Genomic DNA, 15,000 nt, shown 5'->3' with positions numbered 1-15,000 from the left:
GTGTGTGTCTAAGAAAACACTCTTATTTCAGATTCCCAAATTCGAGGGCAACTCCGCTATCTGCAGCAACCTGCGCCCTCTCCTCCGCCAGCCCGGGTTCTTCATCTTCTTGTGTTTTACTTTCCTTATCGGATTCTTTGATGGGCTCGATACAGGCTATGTTTTCGTGTGAGTATCTTCGGCCGAGTGTGAGTTATGTTGTTGTTATTATGATCATTATTCTTACTATCATTTTTAGTGTTATCATTATTACTGTCATTGCTATTGTTATTATCATTATTGTCATTGTTATTATTATTGTTTTTGTTGTGTTTATTGTTTTTTTTATCATTATCATTGTGGGTTTTAATTAATAGCATAGGAGGACTGTGGCGCATTATTCCAGTCTATGTAAATAAATAGCATATTGTGTGACTATTTTTTATAAGTTGAAAGACTTATTTAAAAAATAACTACATGCTGAGAATGAAACACCCTTTTAAATACCGAATACACACATAAACCTAAAAATATAAGATACAAGTTGATAAAACACAAGACATAAAACAAGTTGATAAAATATGAAATATGAAAACAAAAGATATAAACCTATCGCATATATATAAAAACACACTCTCATTTCTCCATTCCTTCAAAATCAAAACATAAATTTCAAAAAAGAAAATCTCTTCATAATCTCTCTCTCTCTCAGGCTTCAAGAAGACATAGGCGCCGGAACAAGTTTGGTCCAACACATGAAATTCATCCAAGGATTAACTTTACTCGTACAGGCCATCTCCGCCGCTCCGTTTATGTTTGTCTACGGTAAGTTTTTGAATCAACAGCCATGTAGATGATTTTTTTTTTTTTAGAAGGATCATTAATATTTAATGTTTTAGAAAAATGAATGTGCTAGGTATCACAGTTCATACAGCACTGAGATAAATTTAAAAGGGTAATGTTTCTATTTATTATTTCATTTTATTTTTTGTTGTGAATCTGAATGGGACTTATTTGAATGTGCCAATGGCGAGTGAATGCTTGTTATTCAGTTGTTTGGGAAAAGCAAAGGCCTTGGGTTGGGTGTTGCGTCATGAGCGGCGTGGCGGGGAGGCAGTTCTCCTGATCGTCCATTTATGAGATAGGAAGTTGTCAATTTATTTTTGTAATGGCAACAGAACACGCGCACACACGATCTCTAATTCTCTCTCTCTCTCTCTCTCACTCTCTCTCTCTCTCTCTCTCTCTCTCTCTCGCTCTCTCTCGCTCTCTCTCTCTCTCTCTCTCTCTCTTTCTGTGTGTGTGTGTGTGTGTGTGTGTGTGTGTGTGTGTGTGTGTTGTGTGTGTGTGTGTGTGTGTGTGTGTGTGTGTGTGTGTGTGTGTGTGTGTGTGTGTGTGTGTGGTGCGTGCGTGCGTGCGTGCGTGCGTGCGGCGTGCGTGCGTGCGTGCGTGCGTGCGTGCGTGTGTGTGTGTGTGTGTGTGTGTGCGTGTGTGTAGGGAGGAGGAGGCGAACGTGCGTGCGTAAAGCGCGTGCATTACGTGTTTCACGACACTTCCCCCGCCCCCTCGCTGACAGAACCCACTAATGGCCACGCCCCCGCCCTCCTTAGCCAGGGTGGAATCGAGGCTGGGTCCGGGGCACATCATCACCCTGGTCTTCCTGCTCTTCAGCCTGCGATTGGCCGGGCTGGCCACGGCGGGCTTCCTGGGCCAAGTGTGGGGTACTGTGGCCATAGAAATGATTAATGGCCCTTGCTTCGGCTTGGGGTATTCGGCCATTATCGTCCAGGCAGGGGCCATCACGCCCCCGGGCACTTCAGCTACTGTTCAGAGCCTCGTGGGTATCTGCTACGGTACTCTAGGTTAGTCCCATTGCTTTAGCTTATATTTTCTCTCCTTTTATTTATGACTAATTTTTTAATATGATATTCTTCCTCTATACTTATAAATCATTGTTGCTTATACTGCATATTACCCGTACTTTTAGCTTGTTTCTTTAATACCGTTGTTCTTGGTACACGATATCCAAGTAAGATATATCCTTCCCCATAACCGACGCAGGCTACGCTGGTGCAAGTTTCGTGGGCGGTGTACTGTACGATGCGGTGGGCGGCCCCGTGCTGTACCTGTGCATGGGCGTGGCTGCTGCGCTCACCTGCCTTCTGCACTTCGTGTACAATAAGTATATGCCTCAGAAAATAGGTAAGAACCGTGAATTATTTTGCAGGTATATACACATGGCGCGGGCGCGCGCACACAGACAATCACACACACGCACTCGCGCACAGACAATCACACACATGCACACGCACACGCACACGCACACGCACGCACACGAGCGCGCACACACACACACACACACACACACACACACACACACACACACACACACACATACATATCATGTAGTGCATTTTATTATAAATCCTTTCATGGAAGCCCATCCTTCGCATTTCCAGAGAAGACAAACGAGGAATTAGCGCTCGAAACAATTCTAGAAAAGGGAGCCTCATACCGAGTGGAAAAAGGACATCTTAAAAAGAGAGAAAGGGGAGACGAGGAGAGAAAAGCAAGCGACGAAGAGAAGAGAGGGGAAGCGACTGCGATGATAAAAGGGGAAGGAGACATAGACCTCGATGATAAGGAATTTCACGAAGAGAGGGAAAAGCAACAAGATGAGACGTGATTATTTGAGGAAGAAATAAGTATTATGAGTGTTTTAAGGATATAGATTTAGTAAACTGACTTGGATAAAAAAATTAAACTTGTAATGATCGTTGTTGTTTGATATAGAAGGAAAAATACTGTGATTTGCATAGCAAAGTTTACATATCTGTGAATAGAAAATCATTTTGAAAAGCAAATTGAGCTTCTTGATAAGAACAGTTGGTGGATGAGAAAATGATATATTTCATCTGTTAGATATTAGATGATGTGTGTACAAAGAAAATAAAATATGGTCTTACCTATGGGAAACATACCTTCAAAAGTATCATACCAACGTAATCTTGCTTATCTATCCTGACTCTCTTCGAATCTATACACTATTGATTCTCAGCCTGTATAATCCCTTTCCCTCCTATTTCTCTTCTCCTCTCTCCCTCCTATTTCTCTTCTCCTCTCTCCTTCCTCCCTTTCTCTAACCCTCCCTTTCCCTCACTCTTCTTTCATCCCTCCCTCTCTCTCCTCCCTTCTCCCTTTCTCTAACCCCCCTTTTCCCCTTACCCCCGTACACCGTCGGCTGGATATACTTCCTTATTTTCTCATATAAGAGAAAATGAGTGGTATAAAGCCATATAAAAACAGAAAACCATGAATTACATAGATTTCGCATAAAATAATATTAATAGCAAAAAATATACCAACTGTCTGCTTGTTTTTTCATACAGTTCAGACAAAAATTACCAGATACATTATCAGTAAAAAATGTCAAGCAGTTTATATGTATTTTAAAACTAGCACAACTATGCATAAATTACCTTGCATATGCTACTGCCTTGTAAATTTTTACATCCCAGGCAAAGTTTACTCCCAGTTAAGAATCACGGATTTACTGCATTATATATTTTTTTTAAATGAGGATTGGTATGACAGGAATACTTTGTAGGGAAAGGTTACTGAATCATGGTAGCAGATCCAGTACCTAATATGGGAAATATTTTATATCAGATTTTTCTAGGAAGGGATACAGTAATTATATAGTAAACAAGCTGTTTCCTTTTAAAGTGAAAGGATGAGTTAAGCTTTATATAATAGGTAATTTCAATGCTAACAGTATTTTGGAGAGTTGATGTGTTTTAAGATGCGAGTGTTCAAATAAGTTTAAAAAACTGAACAATGAAAATGTATATGGAGAATATTTTCATTACCGTTTACAGTAATTATTATTAGGAACCAGAATATTTTTTTATGTATCTGATACCTAGCACCCATTCAAGTACTGGTTATACTATTTCTTATCACTCTCAACACTTCAGTAGATATGATAATAAGTTGAACATAAAACCTGTATATTCATATAGGCCACTGGATAACAGATTTTTATTCCACTTTCTCCAGAGTGGGATCAGTGGTGTCAAAAGAATAATAGGCTACACCTAGTTCTATGTGTGATCACTTATAAGCTCAAGCTGTTTAATATTATTTCATTGCTTGTAATAAACACAATAAATATTTTTATACATATAAAAAGGTTACTTACTTATGCAGTGTTTTCTCATCTCCTGACAAGTCTAATGTCTCCCCTTGGAGACTTTGTCATGTCACACAGGATTCCATACCATTTTAACAAGGATTGATCCATCCACCATAAATAGTCTGCTTGATGGTCCATGCACTTGTGAGTGCCACACAAGTGTTGGCCTCTCCTGACCCTGCTGAGCACAGTGGTGCCCTTGTTTACAAGATCTGTAGATTATCACTCTTATATTCTTGTAAGACACAAGGCTTTTCCCCTCCATAGGATCAACTCTCTGTAGCTGAAATGCAGTGTTCCCCTGAACTGCCATTCCATCTACTTTATAACCACTGGAAAACCATTACCATGGTGTATAATGGTCTCCTTGGGTCAGGATTATCTATAATACACCTTTCAAAGACTACTACCATAAGTCTAGCTGTTGACAAAAGGTAACCAATTAAATTAATTGTAGCTAACAAAATCTTATTTATTAACTACTTTTGTGCCATTCTTTTCTAATGAACTAACTAATAATATACTATTCTTCATGACTGCACTCACTATTCCATACATGAGTGTCCAAGATGAGGAAATTGAGAATTAGTATGTTGAATTATAGTTTTTTTATCTTCCAAATCTTTGTAATGTTAATAAAATATATGAACAGTTCTCTATAATCATTACCCACTAAAAATTACTTCCATAGTAAAGATACAAACAAACAGACACTGAAAAAGAGGTCTGAATAAAACTCTCTCTCAATAGGAAACTTTATTGTGAATATCACAATCTGAGGTGAATATCAAGGGACAGACAGTGGGACGGTCAGCCCTTGCCTCCCAGGGGATGTACATGCTGCCACATAGTGTCTACGCTAAGAGGTCATCTTGGTCGCACCACACAATATACTTTTCCGCTTTATTGCAGTGAGCCGATGACTAGACATTTGTACACCTATAATGACATTCTCACATTTTTTTTTTCTGTGAATCAGTGACTTGGATGTGCATGATATTTACTTCTATACAGTTTCTTTGTGCTTATTATTCCATAACTGAAGAGCAGGTCCATTCATAGAAGATAAAAGTATGTATGTCTATCAATTTAATAACAAATAAAAAGCAAACTTTTAGAAATACTAAAAAATTGCCATCTGAATCTTATATAAAAAGTGCATGAACATTTTATTGTTAAAGAGAATGTGACCACATACAAGAACATCACCAGGATAAAAGAAGCTTAGAGAACAACATATGAGTTAATCACCACTGTTGTTGTGAATGAGGTATGATTACGTACATTTTCAATATAGATGAGACTGAATATCAACAAGTTTTGTAGATAAATTGTACATTTCCAGCCTCTGGTTTTCTTGTCAATGTTTTATTTCAGGTAGAAATTTCTCATCTTAAAAAGTTACAATTGAATTGTAAAGTGTTTGAAGATTAATACTGTAAATTCCTTTGTACTTACAGTGATACATCCCAGTTGAAAATTCAAATACCTGTCAAAATCCCAAACTCTTATTTAATGAGCACTGGGCACAACAAAATCTTAGATGTCTAATTACACCAAAGGCAGTACTATGAAAAGCTATTACTTACTAATAAAGCATAAAGGATATTTTTATCTTTTTTTTTTTTAAGAAGAAACAAGCAGCACTGATACAACCTTCTCTGGCCTCAAGCACAACCAGACCTTCTTTCCTTTCCGTGTATTTTCTTCTTTTTAAGCTTCAGTCTCTCTGTTTCCAGCTCCATACATAACTGTTACTAGTTCTGCTATTATTACTTTATTTTTCTTCAAAAAAAAAAATTGTCTTCTTATTGATACCATCAAGAGAAATTAGACAAAGGGGTCAGCAACTTGGATGTAAATTATCATGAAAATTATCTTCACTTCAGCATTGCTATCAAGATGAAGAAAAAAAATTGTAATCCCTTCCACTTTTGAGATGACTGAATAATAAACATCCTATTTTACATCATTGCTGCATGACCACGACCAAATGCATAACTATGAAAAAAAGTAAACTATGAGCATGATATATTATGATACACTGACTTAGTTATACATCAATTATCACACTGAATAAACCCTGACATCACTTACAAAAGAATCAATATTTTCTTCAACAATTCTTATATGATTATAATGTTGAAAAAATTATCAAATGGGCATTATAGGTCACATATTACTAAACCACTTTATGATATACTAAAAGCATTGGAATTCCAATAGTTGGCTCTAATTATGATGCAGATTACATTTGGTTAATCAAATTCCTGTTCTATTTACTATATACAAACTTCATAATATCAAAGAGGTTTAATTGTATGTAGCATTTTATCTACCCATTACATGTACATAAATGAATCGTTCAATAACAAGTTATATGATACAGTATATCAATTATAATTACTTACATTGGTCAATATCTATCCACAGTCATTCAGATTCATCATTTAAGCTCTTGAATTCTCCTCTCTGAAAGTCGTCTTCCAACATCTGGTGGAAAGTCAAGTCTAAAGAGAGTGGCATGTAGCTATGTGCTGCACAAGCAAATATGAAGTGGAGAGCCAACAGCAGTGTGTACTATAATGTGTAGTGTTCTCAGTATCCTTCATTTACTCTGTTAACAGAATATCTTGGCAGATTTTGAAAAAAATTCAAGTATGTGACAGTTTCTTCTGAGATTTGGTAAATTATTCAGGACTGAGAAGTGAGAATTAATGGCCAAATAAACATGTTGCAGTAAGCATGTTATTGTGTCTAATATAGTGTTATAGTAATCAAATATATAGACTTTTCTCTTCTTTACTGTTTCTTCTATATTTTGTTATTATTTCTCTATAGTATTTCTATTAGGTTCATATATTTGATACAACTTATTTAACATCTCAAGCATGTAACAATGCTTAAATGTCATTTCAATCCAAACTGTAATTACACAATTTGCAATGTACTTTACAGAATACTGCCAGATTTAATGTATCACTCAAAGAGAGCTTGGCACTATTTTTAACTGGTGAAAAGTTATATTCCCAGAGTTATTTGTATATTGAGCTTTTCATGTAAAAGAGATGGCACTGGCTCCAACGTCTGGTGTACTGAACCACAAGTTATGTATCACAGTACATCATTACATTTCACTGATTACTGCAAATTGTTCATATCATGCCTTCAAGCATTAACAAATAAGACACACAAATTACCAATTTTACAGTGTCAGCATTTCTCCAAGAATGTAAGTTTATTGATTAAAACAAAAAAAAAGATATATCATCTTTGGTATTTCTAGCAATACATGGAAATGATTACATATAGTCTATGAAGATGATAAACTTTGAAATGACTATAAACCTCATTTGCTAACACACCTTGTACATGTACACCTTATATTCTTCAGCCATACCCTTGCAGACTAATGTGATACTTACTTCCCTTTATACAATATTATTCATTCTTTACATTCATAGCCTTACACACATACATGCATACATGTACTTCATATGATGTTCTTATCTGAACGTGAACACGAACAGGTTTTTTTGTTTGTTTTTTTGTTTTTTTACTTACAAATTAAATTACCATTCATAAAAAAAGAAGAGAAAAAAAACATCTGACAATGCAAATATTATGAATATTATGACATTCCTGGTATCAAAACGACCACAAATCCTGATGCATATGGTAGGCCATACCTTATACCAGGAACTATGGCTTAAAACCACAATGGTAAGCTGAGCAGTGTTTTGATGTGCTGTGTTCTCCAGTTTTGGCATTCTGAGATCTATCAAAGAAAATTTTACAACATTTATGCCACCTGCAACCCCATTCTTTAGTTTATTAAACTAATACCAAATTTCATTCAAGGTCCAACATTATTCCATTCCTCCCACTGTCACATTGTCACTAAATACAATAAAACTTTTTTTTTCTTAATGGAAAAATGAAGCAAGCTTTACCAGACTGAAAAACTCTTCTTTCTACTGGTCTCTGCTATTACAAAGTTCCCAGTATTATAGATCATATCTCTAAAAAAAAAGAATTAAATATGAACACAAGCTGAAAAAAACTAGAAAAAGTATAGTCATAGCAAAATTTTGTTTAAAAAGTGGATGTATTCACATGATGGTAAAACAGCTTTGTAAACCAACAGAAGGGAGATACTTATTTCATAGCTTTAACAACAATGCTTGCTCATTAAAAGTTCTACTTCTCCTGCATTTTTAATCTCTTAACTTTTACAAAACGAGTGTTTCTATAGATTTACATATCTACTCCAATCCTAAACTCTGGTTATGTTGCACCACTGGCCTTCACTACTTTAGTGAGCCCAATACTAGCAAGAGAGGAGAGGGGGATTTCCTTTAATGTATCATCAATACATTCTCTGTAAATGTCCTGTTAACCTAAAGGCTGCCAAAAGCTATGAACACATTGACAACATATAAGACACTGTCTTATAAACACACTCTCAATATAAAGTAATACATCTATCTAATGTGATGAGTTCTTTGACATCTTCCTTATACTTAAGGAACATCAAGTATTTAAAAATATTTACACATCCTTAGAATCTTTTCATCACAACCATAATGATTCCTGATTTCCACTCCATAATCGTGTAAAAATCAAGCTTTCAAAGTCTCCTAACAACTGCATTTTCTGTTTTTCATAGCTGCCAATACATACTATAAGCTCCTTTACACTTGACCCACAACACTATCCTTTTCCTAAATATACATAAATGCTTAAAAAAATAATAAATAAAATAAAAAAGACAAAATTCCACTACACCTCTCTCCTCGTCATAGATACCAGTGTAAAATTTTCCTATTTACAATTTTTACATATTTCACACACGTTGCAATTTTTTTTTATTTATTTTTTTACTCAAACGTCTTACTTGGCTAAGTAGAAAATATGAATACCTGAAATGCTACATATAAAGCTAGAAATTACTTGAAATATTTCAATCCCGTCACTAAAAGAAACTTTTCAATGAAGAGTTCCGAGTCCAGGACAGCAATGTGAGCAGCTCGGCCTATGAGGGAGTTGGCAGTCGAGGGCAGAGCATGGTGGATGTCATACCTTACGAGGGTCACAGACGGAGAGCTGATGATTGGTTGAAGGAGGTTGGACACCATTTCACGGTAAGCTGCGCCTGTTATTTGAGGGGAGAGGATTAATGGGGTGAACAGGACTAGGATATATATACATATATACATATATACATGTGTGTGTGTGTGTGTGTGTGTGTGTGTGTGTGTGTGTGTGTGTGTGTGTGTGTGTGTGTGTGTGTGTGTGTGTGTGTGTGTGTGTGTGTGTGTGTATGTGTGTGTGTGTGTCCGCATGTGCATGTGAATGCATGTGTGTGTGTGCATGTGCATGTGTGTGTGAGTTTGAATCACACACACACACACACATGCACAAACACACTCACACGTACATGTACACACACATGCACACAGATGCCCACTTCCACCTAAGTAACACAATGATCAACTAGACACCATTCTTTAAGAACATTATATCAGAATACAGCAACAGTTAAGAATCCTCTCAACTGCATTCTGCTCCCTGTTTCAAAAAGTCTATTGGTACTATAATGAATAAATTTCCAATGAAAAGCACAAATAGATACCTTATCTATTTGTAATGCCAAGTGCAACCAAAAGGAGAAAGAAAGAAAGAAAGAAAAAAAAGAAATAGAAAATACATAAATGAAAAAGAAAAGAGGGGAAAAAAACAAGGAAAGAAGTGAGGTATTCAGAAAAAGGAGGTAGAAAATAAAGGGATAAAAAGGCAAAGAAAAACATTAACAAGAAGAGAGGACAAACAGACAAAAAATTGTATAAAAAAGGAAGAAGAAACAAGACAGCAAGATAGAAAGATAGAAAGTAAGAAAATAGGAAACAAGAAAAAAGGGGAGGCCCCAAAAGACAGAGAGGAAAAGAAAAGGAGAAAGGAAAACAACAAAAAAATCTTATCCATAACAAATAATAAAAAAATAATAATAATAAATAAATAAATAATAAAAAAATAAATAAGAAATAACAAATAACAATAAAGAAAAAAAATCTTACCCATAACAGAAGTATCCTTGACAGCCTGACGACAGAGTTCAATCCTGGCAGAATGCAGCGGAACATATCTGTCTTGCGACGAACCACAGAGTAACACATTGCGGAAGTGGTGGAGTTGGGAACGCTGGAAAAAGGATAAAAATTTGGAATAGAAGCTATAATTAATACAAAGGAAAAGTTGCATGTTTAATAAATAGTTATATAAAAGGGTTTAGGTCCTCATATTTAGTAGTAGGGCACTATTTGTAATTATGTAAAAAAAAAAAAAAATAAATCATTCAAATTTTTTTTAATAAAATCAAAACTAGAACAGACATAAATTCTGCAAACAAACAAACAAACAAAAAAATCAGCATAAATAAGAACACCTTTCATTATCAAAGATTAATTTCATCTAATGACAAATCATAATTCTAATCAATCTTCAAAACATCACACATTATATGAACAGATAAAGAGAACACAGAAACATATCTTTATCAAAAGTAACACTTACCTGAGAGAGTCTATATAGGAATGTTTGGCGTATATCAACTCTATCTTTGAGGGATAATTGTAGCAAAGACCCTGATTTCTTCCACTTCTGCATAAACCACATTCCTGGAGTGATGAAACAAAACGTATTAACAGTAGCTTGTAAAACATTAATCTATTACATTTTCAACATGTACACTTTATTACACTAAACATATAATCTCACTGTGTACGCTGAGCAACATTTGATATATTCTGATCATGTATTTGAACTTTTTATCAAATTATAAAAAAAAGAAAGAAAGAAAATAAAAGGAAACAAAACACAGCCTATCAAACCATCAAGAACCAAAGAAAAGAAAAAAAGACAGAGAACCAACGTCAACACTGAAAAAAAAAAAAAAAACAATGAAAAAAAAATGGAAGAATCAACACAAAGACAAGAAAAACAACCAAGAAAGAAAAACAAGAGCTATCAAATAAGAAAAAGAAAAAAAAAAGCAAGAAGAAAAGGACCTTAACACTTACCCATATTAACGAGGCCACTATTATTATAGAGAGTCCCAAGGTGCGGCCCCGACAGAGAGAGAAAAGTGTGAAGCTTGGGCAGGAACGGCTTCATGTCCGGATGCGACACAGCCCCTCGGATGATAATGTTACCTAGGGAATGGCCCACAAAGGATATCCGCTTTGGGTTGAGGTTGTACGCCTCAATGTGGTACAGGATCTCAGAAACTAGACGTTCGGTCAGTGTCTCAAAGTTCGAAAAAGTGTCCCCCTGCAATACAGAAAGGATGTCAGAGTATTCTTTGTTGGTATATATTTCTGGATAGCTTTTTTTTTACAGTAATAATAATAAATATAATGACAATAATAATAATGATAATGTAATAATAATAATAAAATAATAACAATATAATCATGATAATGATAATAATAATAATAATAATAATAATAACAATGACAATAGAACAATAATAATAATGATATATTAACAATTATCATCATTATTATCATCATTATCATTGATAAAACTAAACATGAAAAAAATCTGAAAAAAAAAAAAAAGTTGAGAAGACTATTTTAATCTCTTAACTACTCACAAAGTCAGTCATAAAAACTCCAGTTACATATACATATACATATATATACATATATACATATATATACATAATTTCTAAGAAATAAATCTTACCTGATTTCGCTCCGACATGAGAAAATCTAGATTAGCTCCTGGAAGGCCTATTTCTAAATAAGTCTTGATAAGCCTAAGGTCAGCAGAGTTCCCATCTAAACCATGAACACAAATGATTAAGTGAAGACCGTCAGGTGAGAGTACTCGACAATCATCACTCACATGGAAGTACGGTACAGTGGAGGCCAAGCCACTAAAATCACTGAAAAGATTAGAAAATATTGTCAAATTACATACCTTGTCATTATAACAAGGCTATTATTCAAACCAACTGGAATTCAGATTAAATAAGCAATTTACTTCAGACACAAGTTTGGAGATCCAAGTATCAAATATGATATAATCTTTCTTATACCTATACAGAAGGCCCTGGAAGTTTATTTGCTGCATGAACTCTTCTTTTGCCTTGACGAATGCAAGAGTGTCTGCTACTGGTGGAACTAATTTCGGGGGTAGTAAGTCCGGTGGATCCTCTAGCCGGCCACGCTCCTTACGTAGTTCTGACGGACATGTGCACTTTGGCTCACCTCTGTCCCTGTAGAGTGTGGAGGTGAGAGATTTCTAGATTGCCATGTATAACTGCAAACCCAAGACTAATTTAGTGCATTCTACTTTGTTACTCATAACAGGAAAGATTATATAAAAGAAGAAAAAATACCTTGGTGATGGAGGTCTTGGAGGTGGAGGAATGTCAGACATGCTGTCATCAAATGCATCATTCATAATATCTGGCTTGACTTTCATGTCAGAGCCTCCCTTGGCCTGCTCCTCTGCCTTCCTGGCAACATCTTGCAGTTGAGCTTCTGCATTAACAGCAGCTTCCTTTTTGGCTGCATTCTGTGCTGCCTTCAGGAGTTCTCTTTGTGCTTCACGGTGAGCCCAAACACTTGCTCCTTGCTGTTCCAGGAAGAGCTCTAACAAGGTGCACTTACTGTCTGCCAAATGAGTTGGAGGTTCAGATTTGGTAGAAAAGGGGTCAGATCTTTTTTGCAACCTAGTTTCTCTTGCTTCACGTAAGCTAGAGTGATCCTTAAAAGAGTCACTCTTATCAATGATAGGTGGAGGTGCAGATTGTGTCCTAACACGTTCTGTTCCATTAATATAATGTTGGTTGAGTTTTGTAGGTGTTGGCTCTGACAAACGGTCCGGTGTTCCTGCTGTTTTTCTACTTGGTCCCCTCTTCTCTGGTCTACCAGTACCTGTTGTTGTCTGTTGGTTTCTTCTCCTCATTGAGGGCAAAGAATTGAATTTGTCATGTACATGACCTGATTTCCTAGAACTTCTCTTTACATCATTCAAAACTTCACTTACACTTTCATACACATGGCTAATGTCTTCAAGTTCAAACTCTCCACTGTGTCTCGGTGTGATGGTTTTGGAACTGTTTCCATGACTTCTTTCAGTCTTGTGGTCATCATCTCTCTGAGCTCTGCCAGTTTCGGTCTTTGGACTTTCACTCCTCGGTCTGTCCTTATATGCTGTAATGGCAGCACGTTTGGCTCCTCTGTCCTCCCTGGGGATTCTTCCTGTAGTTGCAAACCCCCCACGTCTTAAAGCTTCCCTGAGAGCAGGTGATGGGTCCTGAAATTCCTTTGGGGGAGGTGGAAGTGGCACTTCCTCATACACATGAGATTCTGGTCGATTAGAATGGTTTACTCTCTGCAGCGACTGAGACTTTTTAACTTCTTTCCTATGTGGGCTCTTTCTTTGTTTGACCTGTAACTGATCATTAGAGGCTGATCTCTGTGTAACCTCCTTGCCAGCAGCTTTGTGATTCTGTCCTCTGGACTCAGAACGACTCACTCTCTGGTTGGCTGGACTTCTTGACCCTTTATTTTTGTACTTAACTCCAGTTATTGTCTTTACAGGTGCATCATTAACAGGTGTCTTGGCTGTAGGAGGTCCATTTGCCTTGCCTCCACTCTGTTTGCTTCTGCTTGACTTCGACCCATTGACTTTTGTCCCATTTATTTTAACTCCATTAACATTCCCTGCATTGTTGTTTCTCGCACTGGAGTCTGGCCCACTAGATTTGCTTCCATTCTTATACTGGGTGGTGGAAGTTGCAGTGAGCATATCTTTTATAGGAAACTGTTTTATGTCTAAATCAGGACTGATCTGCCCACTTGATGAACCAGAACTTTGTCTACTAGAATTTGAGACCCAGCCACTCCGCTCTGATGTGATATCACTATTGGAAGATGAATCCTGCTGGAGAATCAGAGGTTTTGGATTGTCTGGTGTTTTCTTTACTGGCGATGTCAACTTTTTATTCAGTGTTATTGACTCTACTTTCTCCCCTCCAATCTGTAGTAGGGTGGAATCTGTGGCAGATACAAGGCCAACTTCAACATTAGAGAGAACAGGTGGTTTTCTGTCTAAACGCATGGGTCTTGGAGGTGGTGGTCCTTTGTGGTTGATTTCTGAAGAGGATTCTGTATCTGATGCCAAAAGATCTGGCATTGACTCTGTGATTCCAGGGGACGAGGCATTAGCCACTTCCCACAAGAAGGAAGGCATGGAAAGGGTGCTCTGTGAGTGCCTCATAGGTTGGTCCCCTCCACCACCACTACCACTCCCAGGAGTATGTGCCCCAAGGTTGTAAGGCATGCTTAGAGATGGTTCCAGACGGCGATACTTCAGGAGGACAACATTTTCGGCTATGGCATTTGCCTGGGAACGCTTGCTCTTGTGGTTACTGGATCCACTGGAGCGCAGTTGCTGCGCACGCTGTATGAGCTTGACTTTAAACTTTGCTCTTTTGTAAGCAGACCCTTGATTAGCTGGAAGCCTGAGCTCTAATCGTAAGTTATTCTTTAATTTCTCTTTTAAACTATTTCGTGCCATTGGAAGTTTGTGGGTTTTGGGGGGAATGGGAGGCTTGAAATCCTTTGGCATTTTGTCTGTTCTTGGGGGTATTGGGGGTTTGTCCTCTGGTTCTGACTCTGCCTTATTTGCAGATCCTTTGGAACCTTTGGACTCCTTTGAGCCTTTAGAGCCCTTGGAACCCTTAGAACCAAGTGTCTTTTCATCACTCTCAGATCCACTACCCAGAGTGTGTTTGCTGCTGCCACTACCTC

The 15,000-nt window shown here is 36.9% G+C and overlaps 2 protein-coding genes across 5 annotated transcripts in view; one reads left to right on the top strand and one right to left on the bottom strand.

Annotated features, from left to right (window-relative positions):
• LOC119580366 overlaps positions 1 to 4,828 on the top strand; it is a 9,321-nt gene extending 4,493 nt beyond the window's left edge. For all 3 annotated transcript variants that reach the window (XM_037928475.1, XM_037928477.1, XM_037928476.1), the window contains exons 7-11: positions 32 to 168; positions 692 to 804; positions 1,590 to 1,841; positions 2,041 to 2,181; positions 2,439 to 4,828. In XM_037928475.1, coding sequence (XP_037784403.1) covers positions 32 to 168; positions 692 to 804; positions 1,590 to 1,841; positions 2,041 to 2,181; positions 2,439 to 2,665 — 870 coding nt within the window. In that variant the 3' untranslated portion in view covers positions 2,666 to 4,828. The remainder of the gene's footprint in view (positions 1 to 31; positions 169 to 691; positions 805 to 1,589; positions 1,842 to 2,040; positions 2,182 to 2,438) is intronic.
• Positions 4,829 to 4,917: 89 nt separating this feature from the next.
• Positions 4,918 to 15,000, bottom strand: part of LOC119580365 (protein FAM135B-like) — a gene marked incomplete in the record, with an annotated part of 116,109 nt that continues 106,026 nt past the window's right edge. For both annotated transcript variants that reach the window (XM_037928472.1, XM_037928473.1), the window contains 7 exon segments: positions 4,918 to 9,329; positions 10,252 to 10,375; positions 10,748 to 10,851; positions 11,254 to 11,503; positions 11,921 to 12,122; positions 12,276 to 12,455; positions 12,579 to 15,000. The exon segment at positions 12,579 to 15,000 is cut by the window's right edge and continues 483 nt beyond it. In XM_037928472.1, coding sequence (XP_037784400.1) covers positions 9,124 to 9,329; positions 10,252 to 10,375; positions 10,748 to 10,851; positions 11,254 to 11,503; positions 11,921 to 12,122; positions 12,276 to 12,455; positions 12,579 to 15,000 — 3,488 coding nt within the window.

Source organism: Penaeus monodon, chromosome 13 (assembly GCF_015228065.2).
Source record: "Penaeus monodon isolate SGIC_2016 chromosome 13, NSTDA_Pmon_1, whole genome shotgun sequence".
In the NCBI taxonomy this organism is placed as follows: Eukaryota; Metazoa; Arthropoda; class Malacostraca; order Decapoda; family Penaeidae; genus Penaeus; species Penaeus monodon.
This window is presented reverse-complemented; position numbering and strand designations above follow the sequence as displayed.